We start from the raw sequence: 19,638 nt of genomic DNA on the forward strand, positions 1-19,638 counted from the left end.
CGTCCGCTTTCCATGCTAGCATGGGTTGGACGATTTGACTGAGGACTGGTGAAACCGGATGGCAACACCAGGCTCCAGTCCGATTTGGCAGAGTTTCTACAGCTGGATGCCCTTCCTAATGCCAACCACTCAGAGAGTGTAGTGGGTGCTTTTACGTGTCACCCGCACGAAAACGGCCACGCTCGAAATGGTGTCTTTTATGTGCCACCCGCACAAGCCAGTCCAGGGGCACTGGCAACGATCTCGCTCGAAAATTGGCAACGATCTCGTGATGATATATATTTATTTACACACACACACACACAACACACACACACACACACACACACACACACACACACACACACATATATATATATATATATATATATATATATATAATCATCATCATCGTTTAACGTCCGCTTTCCATGCTGGTATGGGTTGGACGGTTTGACTGGGGACTGGTGAGCCAGATGACTGCACCAGGTTCCAATCTGATCTGGCAGAGTTTCTACAGCTGGATGCTCTTCCTAATGCCAACCACTCCAAGAGTGTAGTGGGTGCTTTTTACGTGCCACCAGCACTGGGGCCAGTCAGCGGCCCTGGCAATTATCATGCTCGGATGGTGCTCTTAGCGCTCCACTTGCACAGATGCTAGTCATGCGGTGTTGTCATCGAATTTGATTTTGATTTCACTTGCCTCAACAAGTCTTCACAAGCAGAGTTTAGTGTCCAATGAAAGAAAGGTATGCCTAAGTGGGCTGGTTACATCACTGGCATAGGCCATGTGTTATGGTCTCACTTGGCTTCCCGGGTCTTCTCAAGCACAGCATATTTCCAAAGGTCTCGGTCACTAGTCATTGCCTCGGTGAGGCCTAATGTTCGAAGGTTGTGATTCACCACCTCATCACAGGTCTTCCTGGGTCTACCTCTTCCACAGTTTCCTTCAAAAGCTAGGGTGTGACACTTTTTCACACAGCTGTCCTCATCCATTCACACTACATGACCATACCAGCGCAGTCATCTTTCAAGGCACTTATACTTTGTCGAGTATGCACACTGACATTACACATCCAGTGGAGCATACTGGCTTCATTCTTTGCAAGCTTGCACATGTCCTCAGCAGTCATGGCCCATGTTTCACTGCCATGTAGCATGGCTGTTCGTACACATGCCTCATACAGTCTAACTTTTTCTCTGAGCGAGAGGCCCTTTGTCACCAGCAGAGGTAAGAGCTCTCTGAACTTTGCCCAGGCTATTCTTATTCTAGCAGCTACACTTTCAGTGCACCCCCCCCCCCCCCCCCCCGCTACTGACTTGGTCACCTAGGTAGTGGAAGCTATCAACTACTTCTAGTTTATCTTCCTGGAATGTGGCCAAAGTTGTTCTCTGCACATTTTCAGTGTTTATTGCTCCTGAGCATCTGCCACATACAGAAACTATCTTCTCAGTTAGCCTTCCTTTGATATTGCTGCACCTCTTATGTGTCCATAGCTTACACTGGGTACATCTTATGGAGTTTTTACTTACACCTTTTCTACAGATCGAGCAGGGTCATCTACCTGAAGGGGTTTGTGTTTTGTCTGCCTTCCTACTTATTAGGACTTTGGTTTTAGCTAGGTTGACTCTCAGGCTCTTCGATTCTAGTCCTTGCTACCACACCTGAAACTTCTCCTCTAGTTCTGATAGTGACTCAGGAATTAGATCAAGGTCATCAGCATAGAGGAGCTCCCAAGGGCATCCTGTCTTGAATTCCTGTGTTATTGCCTGGAGGACTATGATAAATAGGAGGGGGCTGAAGACTGAACCTTGGTGGACCCCTACCTCTTCTCTTCACTGTATTCGTTGCCAACCTTCACCTTACTGACAGCGTCCCTGTACATGGCTTGCACAGCTCTCACTAACCATTAATCTATCCCTAGTTTCTTCATTGACCACCAGATAAGGGATCAGGGGACCCTGTCAAAGGCTTTCTCCATGTCAATGAAAGCCAGGTACAGAGGTTTAGCTTTGGCTAGGTATTTCTCCTGCAGCTGTCTTACCAGAAATATAGCATCAGTGGTGCTTTTCCCTGGCACAAACCCAAACTGCATCTCATCTAGACTGACTCTCTCCCTAATTAGTTGGGCTATGACCCTCTCTGTAACTTTCATAACCTGATCTAACAGCTTGATGCCTCTGTAATTATTTGTATCTAAAGCGTCACCTTTACCTTTGTAGCAGTTGACTATGGTGCTGCTGCACCAGTCATTGGGTATGACTCCTTCATGTATCACCTGGTTAACTATACAGGTGACTAGCCTATAGCCGACACTGCCAGATATTTTGAGCATCTCTGCAATGATTCCTGATGGGCCAGGGGCTTTCCCTGTCTTCATAGTCTTAATTGCTTTATCTACCATGGTACTGTCAATTCAGATAGCTGGTCCCTCTGTTGGGTCGACACTCGGCAGACTCTCTTTCTCCCATTCATTCTCTTTATTGAGCAATCTTTCATAGTGGCATCTCCAAACCTCTTTTTTTGCAACCTCGTTTAGTGCAAGCGTACCATCATCCATGCGAACACATTTCTCTCCCACAACATCACGATTCTCTCTCACACACTGTCTTGCAACACGAAATACTTCAAGTCTTTGGTCCTCACGGCTCAAAACATTGGCAAATTTTTTCTTCCTCTCTGGCTAAATAAACCTGTCTCCTAGCTTCCCTTCTGGCCGTCTGATACAATTCCCTGCTACCACTGTTCTTCCAGTCCTTCCAAGCCTGTGTCTTCTCTAATAGCCCTGTCAACCACATTGTTCCACCACCATGTTACCTTGGGTCGAGAGGGGACTTTGAACTATCCACAGATCTGGTCAGTGGCTCTCAGCAGGTTGTCCCGTTGAAACCTCCAGTTGTCTTCCACATCATTCTAGTTCGTTTTCCATGTTTTTGTATTTCATGTTCTCATTTTTCATGTTGTTTATGTTTTCTGACGTCCTGTACCCATATATGCATGTGTGTGTGTGTGTGTGTGTGTGCGTGCGTGTGTGTGTAGCAGAGAACTATCTCATAGCCAGAAGGAAAGCTAGGAGAGAGGTATACTTAGTCAGGGGAGAAACAGAAAAGAAGTTTGCCGTTTTCTGTGATGTGAGCACCAGAGACTTGAAGTGTTTCAGATTGCAAGACAGCATGTGAGAGAAAATTGTAATGTCACAGGAGTTTTTTGAATCAACTCTTTGATAAACATTGGTGTTGTGTGTGTTTCAGATTACATTCCACTGATATTATTTCTCTAAAAGTTAGTTTTATTGGAAATAAAATTTGGATAACATGATAATTTTGTGTGACGTGTGGTTTCAGTTGCTTCAGGTGATGGTGATAATTGACTTGTTAGAAAAATGAGAAAGAAATGTGTTGGAATATCAGAAATTGTGTGGAATTTACTCCTCTGTGTGTGTGTGTGTGTGTGTGTGTGTGTGTGTGTGTGTGTGTGTGTGTGTGTGTGTGTGTGTGTGTGTGTGTGTGTGTGTGTGTGTGTGTGTGTGTGTGTGTGTGTGTGTGTGTGTGTGTGTGTGTGTGTGTGTGTGTGTGTGTGTGTGTGTGTGTGTGTGTGTGTGTGTGTGTGTGTGTGTGTGTGTGTGTGTGTGTGTGTGTGTGTGTGTGTGTGTGTGTGTGTGTGTGTGTGTGTGTGTGTGTGTGTGTGTGTGTGTGTGTGTGTGTGTGTGTGTGTGTGTGTGTGTGTGTGTGTGTGTGTGTGTGTGTGTTTTATTCAATGTGTATTGGTAAAAAATGTAAACATTGAGAAAAAACTGGTGCTCCTTAAAGAGAATTTTTGTGAGATGAAAGTGCTCAGTTTTAAGTTACTGATGACCCTTGTCATGTTTCACTGCCAGAAATGCAATGAAGAAGCAATTGATCCACAGGAGACTTGCAACCACTAACACCAAAGTCCACAAATTGCTGTGTAAATAAATGAATAAATAAATAAATAAATATGAACAATAAAAAATGCAAGATTTGTAATAAGGAAAAAGAAGAAAATTAAGTGAAAGGAATGCATTTGCTGCTGTGTATGGAAAATATATAGGATGAAGATGACACATTAGCTGTTGTGTTTGTGGATGTGAGAAAATTCATGGTCTAAGCTTGCTGGCACCATCAAGTAAGGTGTGGTCTGTGGAATGGGTTGAGAGCCCTGAACATTATTATGTTAATCAAGAAAACATTACTTGAAGTGATCATTTGAAGAGAATTTCAATGCTACTATATACAACATGTTGTTGTAAAGTTTGTATAAGTTATATTTTAATGATCAAGGTACAGTAGAAATTGTCAGTAACTAGAGGGGCTGGTTATGGGTTTGAGAGGTGAAAAAACAGGTGTTGCAACTGGGATGAAACAGTAATTGAATGTTCTGGGCTGGATAATGTCTGAGGATGAGGGAAATCCTGTTTGTAGTAGAAGAGAAGATGTTTAAGTAAGACGAAGGTCATTTTAGGGTCAGAAATTGAAAGTGAGAAGTAATAAAAAAGGCCATTTAAATGGAAGGAGGGTTGCCTGGCTGAATGAATGAAATATTCTTTGAACAATTATGGTATATATCTTGTATTTATGATTTGATTAAAATCTGTTTATTTTCAGATGTAGATGAATGTAGCAATAATTCACTCAACAATTGTTCACAAAATGCTAATTGTCGCAACTTTGGTGGTGGATACAACTGTAGTTGTAAGTCTGGCTTTGCTGGAGATGGTATAATGTGTAAAGGTTTGTATGATTTTAATAACAAATGAACTTGCATTTTGAAAAATAAAGAAAATAAGACATGTTGCCTGATGAAACATTTCTGAAAGGAACAGCAGAAATTCATATCCTTGTGATGAGGTTGTCTGATGGATAGTTAATGGATCAAAATAGTGTTGGAGATACTGATATTTTTATTCTCTTATTTCTCTTATACTTCCTATATCCATTCTTTTCCAAAAGAACTCCTTATATTGAACTCTACTATTTCCCTCCAGTTAACTCTCTCATATTGTCACTAATGAAGGGATATCCCAGAAACAGCTGTAAGACTACCTTTCTCTTTATAAATGTCCTTACTGAAACACAATACATTTAGATGTCATTCACAGCTAATACAACAAATGCTTATGCTTTAATTTACAAACAATTAAAATAAAAACATTTTCTTTTAGTTTTATTTTGCTATCATCAGGGATTTCAGTTTCATTCTTTTGTCAGCCATAAAGCAAAAGAAAAAGAAATCACCATTTTCTTGAAAATCTTTGAAAAATTACATAAAGATAAATGTGATAAGTGCTTATTAGAAAACTTAGCCAAATATTTTTTTAGCTGAAAAATGTTTTATCACCAGAATCTTAAACTGAAACAGCATTTTAAAAAATAAAAAGTTTAGGAAGGTATAACAATGCAATATAGAACAAAAAATGGACTGTATACCTGTTGTAACTTGGTAAACTGTAGTCCGATGATATTTTGGAATTAGAATTCCATCTTCAGATCTTATTTGCTGGAGTCTCTGCTATAAACTGTTTTCCAACGGTTTTTCTTTTTTCTGAAGCGTCTCAGGAGTGGTCTCACAAAGCTTCTTCTGGAATTCCCCATGAGAAGTGCGTGAGGTCGGCTGTTTCAATCTCGTGCGTGTTGTGTTGAAACATCTGTGGCGCTACTTCTAAATTGTGTTATACGTGCAGCTTCTCTTTTTTCCTTTCTTTCTTTTTTTTTTTTGCCCTTCTTTTTTTGTTGTAAACAATATATGAGCATGTTATTAAGAATTAAACTACACACATCCAGATGTAGCTAAATGATATGTTGATTACCAACTTCCATCCTGTTGTTAATTTGGGGTCCTAGTCTAACGTTATCCAAACTTCTTATGCCATTTTAAAATTTAGATCTTTAATATTAGAATACATTTTATGATTTTTGTGGGGGTCAACAAAATAGTTTTAAATATTAAAGAATGATATTTTGGTGTTAGATATCTGAGCTTTTGTTAAAATCTAAATTGTTTTAAGGTAAATGGAATGTAAATAGATTTTTCCACCAATAAAGAGATTTATCTGGTGAATATGTTTTTGAAAGTAATTCTCTTTAATTAGATATTTCTTGTAAAAGAATTTTCCCATTTATTATCACACAAGCTTTCAGTCTTTCTCAGTCTTCCTCAATTATAAAAAACATTTGCTTTTTCAACTCATTTTAAATACATGTTCTTTTTATACTAACTTTCTCTCTCTCTCCCTTTCTTTCTCTCTCTCTCTCTCTCTCTCTCTCTCTCTCAAAGAACGAATAACATGGTACCGTAGACTGCAGGTAGTAAGCCCACTATGCATGCAAGACTCCAGGAACTCCAACAAAACTTGTGATAAAGAGAAATAATAATAATAATAATAATAATAATAATAATAATAATGGTTTCAAATTTTGGCACAAGGCCAACAGGTTTTTGGGAGGGCTAAACTAATTAAATCAACCCCAGTGTTCAACTGGTACTTATTTTATCAGCCGTGAAAGAGATGAAAGGCAAAGTCACCTCCTGTGGAATTTGAACTCAGAACATAAAGATGGATGAAATTTCACTTAGCATTTTGCCTGGCATGCGAATGGTTCTGCCAGCTCACCAATGATAATAATCCTTTCTCCTTTAGGCACAAAGCCTAAAATTAATTGAGGAAAAGGAGCCAGTCACTTATCTTGACCCAAGTGCGTAACTGGTACTCATTTTATTGACTCTGAAAGGATGAAAGGCAAAGTTGACTTTGGCAGAATTTGAACTCAAAATGTAAAAATGGATGTAATGCTGCTAAGTATTTTGTCTGGCACACTAGCTACTAATGCAGAAGGATTTAACAAAAATGAACTTGAGAGTGCTCATGAATTCTGATCAAGAACAGCCAATGAGAGAGAAGAAACCCTACTCTGCATGGAATTACATGGTCAGTTCCACCGTGACACCAACAAATTAAAAGACCAGGAAGCATCATGGAGGTGGCTTAACAAAGGTGACCTCAGGAAGAATACTGAAAGCCTAATCATCGCTGCCCAGCACCAGGCTTTGAATACCAACTCAGTCAAAAAGAATATATACCACACAAGTGCATCGGACCTCTGCAGAATGTGTGGGAAGAGGGTTGAAAGCATGACTCACATTGTTAGTGCTTGTGAAAGTCTTGCACAGAAAGATTACAAGTGTAGACACGACAAGGTAGCTCAAAACCTCCACTGGCTAATATGCCGTAAGTATGGATATGAGGTTACGGGTGCTTTGTACCAACATATACCGGAAACGGTAATGGACGAAAAGGGGAAGCCAAAAGTCCTCTGCGACTTTGACTTCCAGACAGACAAAGTATTAGAGCACCGAAGGCTGGATATAGTAAACAAGAGTGCCCAATAATCTATGTGGCAGTGCCAGGAGATCACCATATTATCATGAAAGTAAGAGAAAAGGTTGATAAACATGGGGATCTGAGAATTGAGATCGTAAAGATGTGGCAGCTACGAGAGTCAAACATAGAGGTTATCCCTATTGTCATCGGAGTATTGGGTTCAATACCACCCAATCTGAAAAAAAAAACATCTGAAAACCTTAGAAATACCCTATAATCTAGATGTATTGCAAAAGTCAGCATTACTTGAAACTGCACGCATATTGCATAAAGTACTGTCTATTTGAGGTCCTTGTTGTGACTTGACAAACAGTACAAACTCCCGGTTGACACAATATCTTCAATCAACAACCACGGTATTGTATTCTGCGGATGTCTATGATAATAATAATAATAGTAACTAGCAGGGCCTGTCAAAATCCTACAGTGTAAGTTAGCATATTTGAAAACATTGTTGTTAAATACAAGCAAGATATTTCAAAAAATTCTTTTGAAATCCTGCCGTTTAATCAAAACTGTACTTCTAAATATAACTCAAATGAACTTAGAAGGTGTTTCTTATTTTCCTTCTTTTGATATGCTTGACAGATATGATGTGCTTTATAGTTTAAGGAAATAAAAGATGAATTAAAATCATAAAACTTATTTGTGGTGTGTGTGTACTCTTTATTTGTTTCAGTCATTTGATTGTGGCCATGCTGGAGCACCAACTTTAGTCGAGCAAATCGACCCCAGGACTTATTCTTTGTAAGCCTAGTACTTATTCTATCGGACTCTTTTGCTGAACCGCTTAGTTACGGGAACGTAAACACACCAGCATCGGTTGTCAAGCAATGTTGGGGGGACAAACACAGACACGCACACACACACACACACACACACACACACACACATGCATATATACAATGGGCTTCTTTCAGTTTCTGTCTACCAAATCCACTCACAAGACTTTGGTTGGCCCAAGGCTATAGTAGAAGACACTTGCCCAAGGTGCCATGCAGTGGGACTGAACCCGGAACCATATGGTTCGTAAGCAAGCTACTTACCACTACGCCTATATATAGAAGAAACTACATTTTTTCACTGTCCAACCACCACTAAGGCTCAGTCAAAATTATTTACCCAATGAGACTATTTTCATTTCTTTTCATTTCAGTTCAGCTACTTATCTACTTGTATATCTGTTAATATATCAATCTATCTGCATATCTGTTGAAAATATCTGTATGCTCATCTACATATTTGTCTATCTATCTATCTATTATCTACCTATAATTTATCTATTTATCTATCTCTATCTATCATTCTATCTATTTATCCATCCATCCATCCATCCAGTAGCTATCATCCGTCCATCCATCTACACAAAACCATACTGCATCTCATCTAGGCTAACTCTCTTCCTAATTAATTAAGCTATGACTTTTGCTATAACTTTTATGATCTCTGTACTTCTGTACTCTGTAATTTGTTGTTGTCACTCCGTCGCTTACGACGTTGAGGGTTCCAGTTGATCCGATCAACGGAACAGCCTGCTCATGAAATTAACGTGCAAGTGGCTGAGCACTCCACAGACACGTGTACCCTTAACATAGTTCTCGGGGATATTCAACGTGACACAGTGTGACAAGGTTGACCCTTTGAATTACAGGCACAACAGAAACAGGAAGTAAGAGTGAGAGAAAGTTTTGGTGAAAGAATACAGCAGGGTTCGCCACCATCCGCTGCCAGAGCCTCGTGGAGCCTTAGGTGTTTTCGCTCAATAAACACTCACAACGCCCAGTCTGGGAATCGAAACTGCGATCCTATGACCGTGAGTCCGCTGCCCTAACCACTGGGCCATTGCGCCTCCACCCTCTGTAATTACATAAACTGTAAAAATGTAGACTATATAAACAAAGCTGTAGAATACATAATGTGTAGAATGGTAACCAGAAATCTTGTTAGTTATTTCTACAGACATTCTTTAGAAATTAGAGTTAGCACTGATCTTTTGCTACAACATTTTGTATTGAGACATCAAGGGAAACAAACAGTGAGATCAAAGACAAAAATGGGTAATGAGTGTATATGCCATATTTTGGTGGGGGTTCTTGCCCCTTCATCAGTACCCATCTAACCCATTCTCACCTCCAAACACATTGCTTGTATTGCTATCGCATACAGCAGTGTTAAGCTATTGGATATACCAATTTACATATTAAAAGCATTTCTGAGGCTGGTATGTAAGCATTAAGGACTTGTAGGTACGTGACATTTCATTATGCAACCATGGTATACTATAAAGTATATTAAATGTTAGGGTTAGGGTTATTAAATGTTTTTATAAGTCAACACCATGTTCTACTGTGTTAGCAGAGCATTTTACATTATTTTGTTAAGGTTATTTCTACAGATATTCTATAGAATAAACAGAAAGGGTGTAGAATATAGAAACTTACAGGGTATAGAATGTAGAAACATAAAGAGTACAGAATATATTGATATAAATGGTATAGAATTTATAGACCCATTGGGTATAGAATAATAAGCACAAAGGGCTTGGAATAAAATGACAACAGCTATAGCACTGTAAATCAAAATTACTAAATATTATATCTAGTCACTCTGTTTTCTTTTCTTCTATCCCACCTAAACTCTTTTTATTATCTTTGTTTCATTACTCTTATTAACATTTTCACTTTATTTATTTTATAGATGTTGATGAGTGTTTTCAAATGTATTATCCTTGTTCAGAAATGGCTATTTGCAAGAATACAATTGGAAAATTCGATTGTATATGTACTGAAGGATACGGTGGAAATGGGTCATATTGTATAGGTAACTACTGTTTTTTTTTTTAGATATTTTCTTCCAACTGACCCTGTCAGAATTCCTTCTATTGTATCTGCATTAAATGTATTTATTTGTAGGTGTGTCATTGTTCGAGAGATTAGGGTTGCTAATATTGACAAGTTACCAAGTTTACTGATGGCACACTTCTGCAGTTGGCATGAAGGGGCTCTTTGGAACTTATAGTACTGATGCCCTGACAAATGCACCCAGTACACTCTGTAAATTAGTTGGTGTTAGAAAGGGTGTCTAGTTGTTGAAATCCTGCCAAAAATGAGACATGAGAATAATGCATGATCATCCAACTCATTCATTCCTGTTGACTCATTCTATTCATGGAAAATGGATGTGAAATTGTGATGAAGATGATGGGGATCATCATCATCATCATCATCATCATCATCATTATTATCATTTTCTTGATGGAATGGGTTGGACAGTTTGGCAGGAACTGGCAAGACTTGGAGCCACACTAGATTCCATTATTTTGACATGGTTCCTGCATGTGGATGTCCTTCCTAATGCCAACCATTTTACAGAGTTTACTGGGTGCTTTTTATATGGCACCAGCACTGGTAGGGTCACCAAACACCTTGTAAGACAAAAACTATCGACTGGGATGTGGGGGTAGTAGTATAAAGGGGTGTGTGGCCTGGTGTCAGTTGAGAAATTGAAGGTATAGTGGGGACAGTCATGCATGACTTGCTGTAGAGTAGATACCTGGATACCCCAACTGGGAAGGGAAGGAGGGTGAGTTGAAGAGTAAGATAAAGGGAGTGATAGGGAGAGAGATGGTGATGAAGATGTGTTAGACACAATGTTCAAAGAGTATTGGGAGTGGTGAGAGTAGATGAGGTGATACAGGGGTTTGGAGTAGGTAAGTAGACATAAACGAGGTGACTAGCTAATGATGGAGAGAAATATTGGCGTTGGAGTTGATGAGTGTGGGCATTGAGGTTGATAGCAGGTAAGTGAGGTGTTAATGATGGAGAAACACAGAGAGAAGAGAAGGTGGAGATGGCAGGTTGGGGGAAGATAATGGGAAATGGAGGTGATTTGCAGTAGGGTGGGGTGATGGGTGATGTAGTATGTGCTTATTCTGGTCTCAAGTAATAGAGAAGTAATGAGTGTTAGGGGATGAAATGTGTGTGGGAGGAGGGTTTGAGAGGGCAGAGAGGATGGTGGAGCAGAGACCCTCGCAGACAAGTGTTACCAAGGTGGTTTTAATATATTAACTCCATGGTGAACAGTTCTTCTTCAGTGCAGCAAGGTGCCAGATATCTTAGAATTTTGTCATCTCCTTCATAAGGTTCAGCATCTTGAGATCAATCTTCAATACTTGATCCAATGTCTTCCTGGGCCTTCTTCTTTCACAAGTTCCACCATCTACTTTAAATAGTGATCAATGATGATAATAAATACTTTGTGCAAACAATGTGAGAACAAGCACACACGGACACACACACACACACACATATTTCCTCATTGTTTAAAGTTAACTTTTCCATGCTTCATGGGTCAGATGGAAATAATAAGGCAGATTTTTTTATGGCTGGATGCACTTGCTGTCGTTACCCCTCACCCATTTCTAAGCAAGGTAATATTTCCCCATAAGCAAACAAATTTTTCAGGAAAAAATGGAAACAAACAAGACATATATAATATGTAAAATATATGCGCGTGCACACACACACACACACACATGCACACACACACACACACACACACACACACACACACACACACACATGGTGGGCAGTGGCAGAGGAGCAAGCTGGCAAAATCATAAGAGCACTGGCAAAAAATGCTTAGTGGTATTTCTAATAGCTTGTTACACTCTGGGTTCAAATCCCACATTGGTCAATGTTTCCTTTCGTCTTTTCTGCATTCAATGAAATAAAGGATCAGCCAAATACTAGGGTCAGTTCAATTGATTAACTTCTCTTAATTACTGGTTTAATTAATTAGAGTCTAGTAATATAAACATGTTTTGTAACCATGACCTTTAGTATTTGTCCAGATCACTTCTATATTAAGTTTTCCTTAAGAAATCTCCAAGAAATCTTAAATCTATAGATAATAGCAGAATATTTTAATAATTTATTTGTTGTAGCTGTTTAGTAAGTAATTAGAGGTGGAATTGTGTTCAGAATACTCTGTCAAATGTAACACATATTTCAATTGCTTTATATTCTGTACATTATTTACATTATTTACATTGGACAGATATGTGTCCTTATCTTGTTTGTTGCTACCTCAACGTTTCGGCTGATTTACTCCCCAGCCTTCATCTGGTGTCCTGGTAGAATTTGTAACCCAACCCTGGGTTCTCATTCCTAAGGTATTTTTTTTACTTATGTTGATATTATTATTGCTGTTGTTGTTGTTGTTGTTTATTCAAAGCACTGCCTGGAATTGAACTCAAAATCTTGGGGTTAGTAGCCCATGCTCTTAACGATAACACTATATGCCTGTGGGCAATTATAGAGTAATTATAGGACTCATATACCTAATATTTTTGTATCCTTCCTTAAAATTATGTAGGGAAAAATGGAGACCACCCTCCCCCTGTGGGATGAAGTTAAAATAATAGACAGGAAACACCATTGGAAAATACGAAAACTAAAAGAGGCAGCACATATGGTAGGACATAATAACCTCCTAAGCAGACCGAGTGCAGATATGAGTAGAATATGGGAAGCGGTATTAAGGAAGGGTAAAAAATATTAGGTTTATAAGCCCTAAAATTTATTCTGTAATTGCCCACGGGCATATAGCATAATGGTTAAGAGTGCGTGCTACTAACCCCAGGATTCTGAGTTCAGTTCCAGGCAGTGCCTTGAATAAACAATAACATCAGCAAAAAAATATCTTAGGAATGAGAACCCAGGGTTGGGTTCAAAATTCTACCAGGACACGTGATGAAGGTTGAAGAGTGAATCAGCCAAAACATCGTGGTAACAACAAGCAAGATGAGGACATATATCTGTCCAATGTAAATAATGTAAATAATGTACAGAATTCCTCATCTCTGAAATATAGAACAATAACCCTGCTTTATCTCATAGCATTAAGATTTCACTGATGTCATCATCATCATCATCATCATCGTTTAACGTCCGCTTTCCATGCTAGCATGGGTTGGACGATTTGACTGAGGACTGGTGAAACCGGATGGCAACACCAGGCTCCAGTCTGATTTGGCAGAGTTTCTACAGCTGGATGCCCTTCCTAACGCCAACCACTCAGAGAGTGTAGTGGGTGCTTTTACGTGTCACCCGCACGAAAACGGCCACGCTCGAAATGGTGTCTTTTATGTGCCACCCGCACAAGCCAGTCCAGGGGCACTGGCAACGATCTCGCTCGAAAATCCTACAGGAGCCAGTCAGGCGGTACTGGCAACGGCCACGCTCAAAATGGTGCATCTCATGTGCCACCCGCACAAGAACCAGTCCAGGGGCACTGGCAACGATCTTACTTGGCTTGCCGGGTCTTCTCACGCACAGCCCATTTCCAAAGGTCTCGGTCCGTAGTCATCGCCTCGGTGAGGCCCAATGTACGAAGGTCTTGCCTCACCACCTCAGCCCAGGTCTTCCTGGGCCTACCTCTTCCACGGGTTCCCTCAACTGTTAGGGTGTGGCACTTTTTCACGCAGCTATCCTCCTCCATTCTCACCACATGTCCATACCAGCGCAATCGTCTCTCTTGCACGCCACAACTGATGCTTCTAATGTTCAGCTTTTCTCTCAAGATACTTACACTCTGACGGGTATTCACATTGACATTACACATCCAACGGAGCATACTGGCTTCATTCCTTGCGAGCTTACGTATGTCCTCAGCAGTTACAGCCCATGTTTCACTGCCATGTAGCATGGTTGTTCGTACGCATGCGTCATACAGTCTGCCTTTTACTCTGAGTGAGAGTCCCTTTGTCGCCAGCAGGGGTAAGAGCTCTCTAAACTTTGCCCAGGCTATTCTTATTCTAGCAGCTACACTTTCAGCGCACCCACCCCCACTACTAACTTGGTCGCCCAGATAGCGGAAGCTATCGACTACCTCTAGTTTTTCACCCTGGAATGAGATAGAAGTTGTTTCCTGTTTGTTTGCAGTCTTTATTGCACCTGAACATCTGCCACAAACAAAAACTAACTTGCTAGTTAACCTGCCTTTGATGTTGCTGCACCTTTGATGTGATTGTTTATTTTTGCAATGACATTGTAAGGTAGATGCGAGAGGCCAGATCTGACCAATTTGAACATAAAATAGGTAAAATATTTGGTTTAAATGCCAATTGGTTAAAGCAGGTGGACTATGATATGTTGATAATTTAAAACTCACATTCAGGTGTATGCATGTGTGTATCAGCCACACATTGGATGACAAGGTGGTTGAATTGACGGGGCTATTAAAGTGAAAAAACAGGCTTAAAAAGACTGAAAGAGAACTATATATCAGGTAGTTAGAAGGGAAGCTAGGAGACGGATATATTTAGCCAGCAGAGAAGCAGAAAGGAAGAAGTCTACCAATGTTTTGCTGCATGAGGGCCAGTGACTTAAGGCATTTCGGTTTACAAGACAGTATGTTAGAGAAAATTGTGAGGTTGTAGGAGAGAAGTGTGTTTCCATGGATGATGGTTCACCTGCACTTGGTGGTTCTGCAAAGAAAGAGACTTGAAAGTGCCACTACGAAAGGTTGCTAAATGTGTAGAATGCAAAGGAGAAGGAGAGTCAGCCTAATGTGGTCCCAACTGAGAGACCCATTATCTGAATTGATAGTATCTTAGTAGATAAAGCAATGAAGAATTTGGTAGATAAAGCAATGAAGACAGGGAAAGCTCACAATCAATAAGTGGTTGGTGATAGCTGTACAAGCCATGAACAATGATGCTGTCAGTAGGGTGAAAGCCAGCAATGAGTATAGAAATGTACAGGTAGAAATACACCAAGGATTGGTTCTCAGCCTCCTCTTGTTTATCATAGTCCTCCAGGCCATAACAGAGAAATTTAAAACTAGCTACACTTGGAAGTGCCTTTACACTGATCACCTTGTTTTTATAACTGAATCATTACCAGAACTATGGAAGAAATTTCAGGTATGGAGGCAAGGTCCGAAATCAAACGGCCTTAGAGTTAATTTAGGAAAGACCAAAGTCCTAGTAAGTAGGAAAATAAATGAATTTCTAATTCCCTCAGGAAGATGGTCCTGCTCAATATATAGAAAAGGTGTAGGTTGAAATTCTATACATTGTATACAGTACAAGCTATGGACACACAAGAAGAGCAGCAGTATGATAGTAAGGTTAGCAGAGAAAATAGTCTTTGTGTGTGGCAGAAGAATGTCTTTGTGTGTGGCACTGAGAATGTACAGAAAATAGACTTCCTCAAATGTCCAGGGTGATCCTTAGAAGTAGTAGACAGTTTCTATTACCTAGGTAAGTTAGTAATGGAGAATGGCAAGGGACCATTCTGGCAATTTGCTGTGCTTGAGAAGACAAGCTAAATAAAAAGGGGCCATCCTTACATACAGGCAGGCCCTTCACAGGCATCAACACAGCTCACAAACTCACACAGTTTCCTTTATCAAACTCACTCATGATCACTGCAGGCCCCTCCACTTTCCTTCACATGCCTATCTGTACACTTTCCATGCTCCCACATATCTACCATACCCATCCTCAGCCTCTCTCACCCCTTCCTTTCTCTCCTTGGCCTACTGAGGTAGCTAAGTATCCCCTCTGTAGTAAGATAGCTATCTCTGTCCCTCTTTTATACTCTAACCTCTCACCTGGTGCACAACTTCTTCATTTGGTTCCACTCCCTCTCTTAGCTGAGAGGTCTTTGTCTTACATGTTACTCGATTCTGCTGGTGCTGGTGCCACATAAAAAGTGCCTGAGGCAGCTTAATAACTAACTCTTTCTCATTCTGATTAAAGTATAATTGATACAGAAGCACTATTTAAGAAAGGAAAATAACTAGTCACTGTTCTGTCTAACAAGTTTTCTGCTAAATTTAGTGAATTCCATATTAACTGCTCATATGGGTGAATACAAATAATTTTCATATTAGTCTGGTTGTCACTTAGTTTATTTTATTTTTATTTATTCATTTTTATCTTTTCAGATATTGATGAATGTACCGATCGTACACATAAATGCTCAGAATTTGCTAAATGTACCAATAATGTTGGTGGATATAATTGTGACTGCAATGATGGTTTTGTGGGGAATGGCTTCAATTGTTTAGGTTAGTATAATTTGATTTATTTTAAAAATGTGAGTGTCAAATCAGATATGAACAACATTTAAAAGGATGATAAAAGTTTATTAGAGTAAAAAGTCAACAGTAAAAAACTGAAAAGGCAAGTGTCTGTAAAACATCAGTAAAAGTACTGAACTATTATGCTGTCATAATGAAAAGTAAGACTTAATCAAAAAATCTATGCTGCTATTTAATAAATTCTCTAATTTGTCATTGTATTTTTTTTTCTTTTTTCAATGTACCATCATCATCATCCTTTAATATCTGCTTTTCATGCTGGTATGGTTTAGACAGTTTGTACTGAGGACTGGCAAGCCAGGAGGCTGCACCAGGTTCCAATCTGATCTGGCAGTGTTTCTACAGTTGGATGCCCTTCCTAACGCCAACCACTCCAAGAGTGTAGTGGGTGCTTTTTACATGCCACTGGCACGGGGGACAGTCAGGCGGTACTGGTATCGACTATGCTCGAATGGTGCTTTTTACGTGCCACCAGCACAGGAGCCAGTTAGGTGGTACCAGCATCAACCATGCTTGAATGGTGCTTTTCACGTAACACATATTTTTAAAGAACATTTCTGTGGACCGTGTGCTGGAAATTCTACTGCTGATATTTCCAATCAGATTCTTATAATTAGTGGAAACTCAGAATTTCATTCCTGTGGATGTACCACTTCATACCCAGGAATTTGACTGTCCACAGGATGTATAAAATAAATAATTCAAATATCCCAGTGTGTGTGTGTGTGTGTGTGTGTGCTTGCATGCATAGCTTCTATAACAGGTCATGCCTCATCGGCATATGGTTGACATGAAAGTTTTATATAGATATGGAGAATATATGAGGTTTGATCAAAAAGAATCTGGACTATTGCCATAGTTATGAAGCTAAAGCACACAGAGGGAAGCCACAAAGATTGGTCTCGAACACTGCCGTGCATGCACACTAAGTTTTAACGTTCTAGTTCACTTGCACTGTTTGGAAGGAAGGTGTGTAGTGTATGATCATTACATTAACCATGACAGAGAAAATTGTCATGGCGATACCAGCTCAGAGGCCTACGCAAAGTTGCAGAAAGTATATGGAGAGGAGTGTAATGGCTGCACACAAATTCACGAGTGGTTCAAATGTTTACAAGATGGCTGAAAAAATGTTGATATTGACAAACGTTCTGAGAAACGTGCAACCAGCAGAACTGAGAAAACATCACAGACGTGCATGCAGCGGTGAGGGGAAACTGCCATATCACCATCCGTGAGTTATCAGAGGATGTGCAGACTAGTTATAATTTAGTTCAACCCATTATCACTGAAGATTTGATTATGAGATACCTGTCTGCCAAGTTTGTGCCCAAACTGCTTTCAGCTGACCAAAAAGAAACTCAGGTTTCAGCTGTACAAGATCTTGATTGTGTTGAGAACAATGAAAATTTTTTGAAAATTTTGCGTAAGCCTCTGAGCAGGTATCGCCAAGCTTTTGGCTAAATTTGATGCGGATTCTCTGCTCAACTTTCTCTATCATGGTCAGTGCAATGATCACATGCTACACACCTTCCTTCCAAGCACTGCTGTAAACGGAGCTAACATTCTGTGAGCTAGCATGTTAAAACTTAGTGCACATGCACAGCAGAGTACAAAGTCAATCTGTGCCAAGCAGCTTTACTGTGCATGCTTTAGCTTCGTTACTATGGCAACACTCCAGATACTTATTGATCAGACCACATATAACACATTTGAATTTTTTTCTGAATTGTCATGTTACTTTTGTGATTTTATTTCATAGAAAAACCAATGGTTGATTATAAAACTGAAGTTCAGGTGCAACAGAATAAGTTGTATGGACCTTATTTCGTAGACCTAAAAATTACAGCTTTTGATCGTATCTATCAGAATATTTATGTGAGTTACAATTTGATTTTTATCCACACATATTGATTACAATATTTTAGTAAACATAAATATTTCTTGTTTGCTTTTTATACATGACATAACAAATCAGATGTGGTCTTTTTTATCTTAGTATCTTAGCCTTTATGTAAACATGGTAGAATAAGTTGACGTTTTAACTTTTAAAAACCACAACTACATACTACCTGATCTTTCTTTCTTTCTCTTTATCGCCATTTTCCTCTTTTTACATTTTTCATTGTTATTTCGACTCATTTTTTTATTATTGTTATTTTCTTGTAAAATTTCTTGCAATTTTTAACTTGAATTTTCCTTACTAAATTATGTCTCTGATATTATCTTTTCATCTTGACTTTATTTTTTTTTACCTGGCACTTTTTTTTTTATCATATTAAGTTTCCCTTGCTCATCAGGACATTTTAAAATCTTATTTTCTTTTTACACAAAGCCCTCATCATTTGTTGATTACTATATCCTTACAATTCTATCCTCCTTTACTCTCTCAGCTTCTCTTTTTTTAAAATTTTTGCTTCCTTGCTTTTACTTCTATTTCTTCTCTCATCTTCCAACTACCACGTTTGTCCCTCCAGAGTTAGTCTCCATTACAGCCTACCTCTTTTCATTCAAAACAAAAAGGCCCTTTGAAAAGTTAAAATTCTATTTCTTGTTTCATCTCGCTAAAATTATTTGTGCTTTGAATTTTATTTAATTGGATTTTGCTTATACAGAACATCACTAGTACTCTCTACTTCTTGTATACTCCACTTCTTTCTTGCCTAAATCATCCAACTTTGACTAAGTTTCTGAAAAACTGAACTTGCAATTCCTGATAGAAAAAGGATGAAGATACATAACCTTTCACAGCCCTTTGCAAGAACCTAACTTTTCTTATTTCTTTTGATGCTAATCATCAAAAATATTTAAAAAGTTGGATAAAAATTCTAACCCTAAACCAATAAAATAAAGAGTGTGTAGGGCACTGCCTAAGGATTTGTGACATGAACTGTAGACAGGAACTTTGTTGTGGGCTAACTAGGAAGCTGGTCTGTGGCGAAGTTGACTTCCAGTTAAGTAGGCTTTCTATTCTAGCTGAAGTTGACTAGCAGCTGTCGCTCTCATGTATTTAACTGAATAAATCTTTTGTTAACAAAATCTGGGCATCCGTTAATTTTTTTTGTGTATAGCTTAACTAAGCTATAACTGGTGATCCCACAGAAGAACGACAGCTTTCGCTTTGCACATCAAAGTAAACAGAAAATAA

At 39.1% G+C, this 19,638-nt stretch overlaps 1 protein-coding gene across 1 annotated transcript in view; it reads left to right on the forward strand.

Moving 5' to 3' along the window:
- Window positions 1-19,638, forward strand: part of LOC106882610 (uncharacterized) — a 112,691-nt gene that overhangs the window by 18,074 nt on the left and 74,979 nt on the right. The window contains exons 16-19 of the mRNA XM_089353509.1: window positions 4,606-4,731; window positions 10,077-10,199; window positions 16,335-16,457; window positions 18,253-18,368. Of these exons, the coding sequence (XP_089209635.1) occupies window positions 4,606-4,731; window positions 10,077-10,199; window positions 16,335-16,457; window positions 18,253-18,368 (488 nt within the window). The remainder of the gene's footprint in view (window positions 1-4,605; window positions 4,732-10,076; window positions 10,200-16,334; window positions 16,458-18,252; window positions 18,369-19,638) is intronic.

The sequence above is a fragment of the Octopus bimaculoides genome, chromosome 6, assembly GCF_046866305.1.
Source record: "Octopus bimaculoides isolate indiv1 chromosome 6, ASM4686630v1, whole genome shotgun sequence".
Taxonomy (NCBI): domain Eukaryota; kingdom Metazoa; phylum Mollusca; class Cephalopoda; order Octopoda; family Octopodidae; genus Octopus; species Octopus bimaculoides.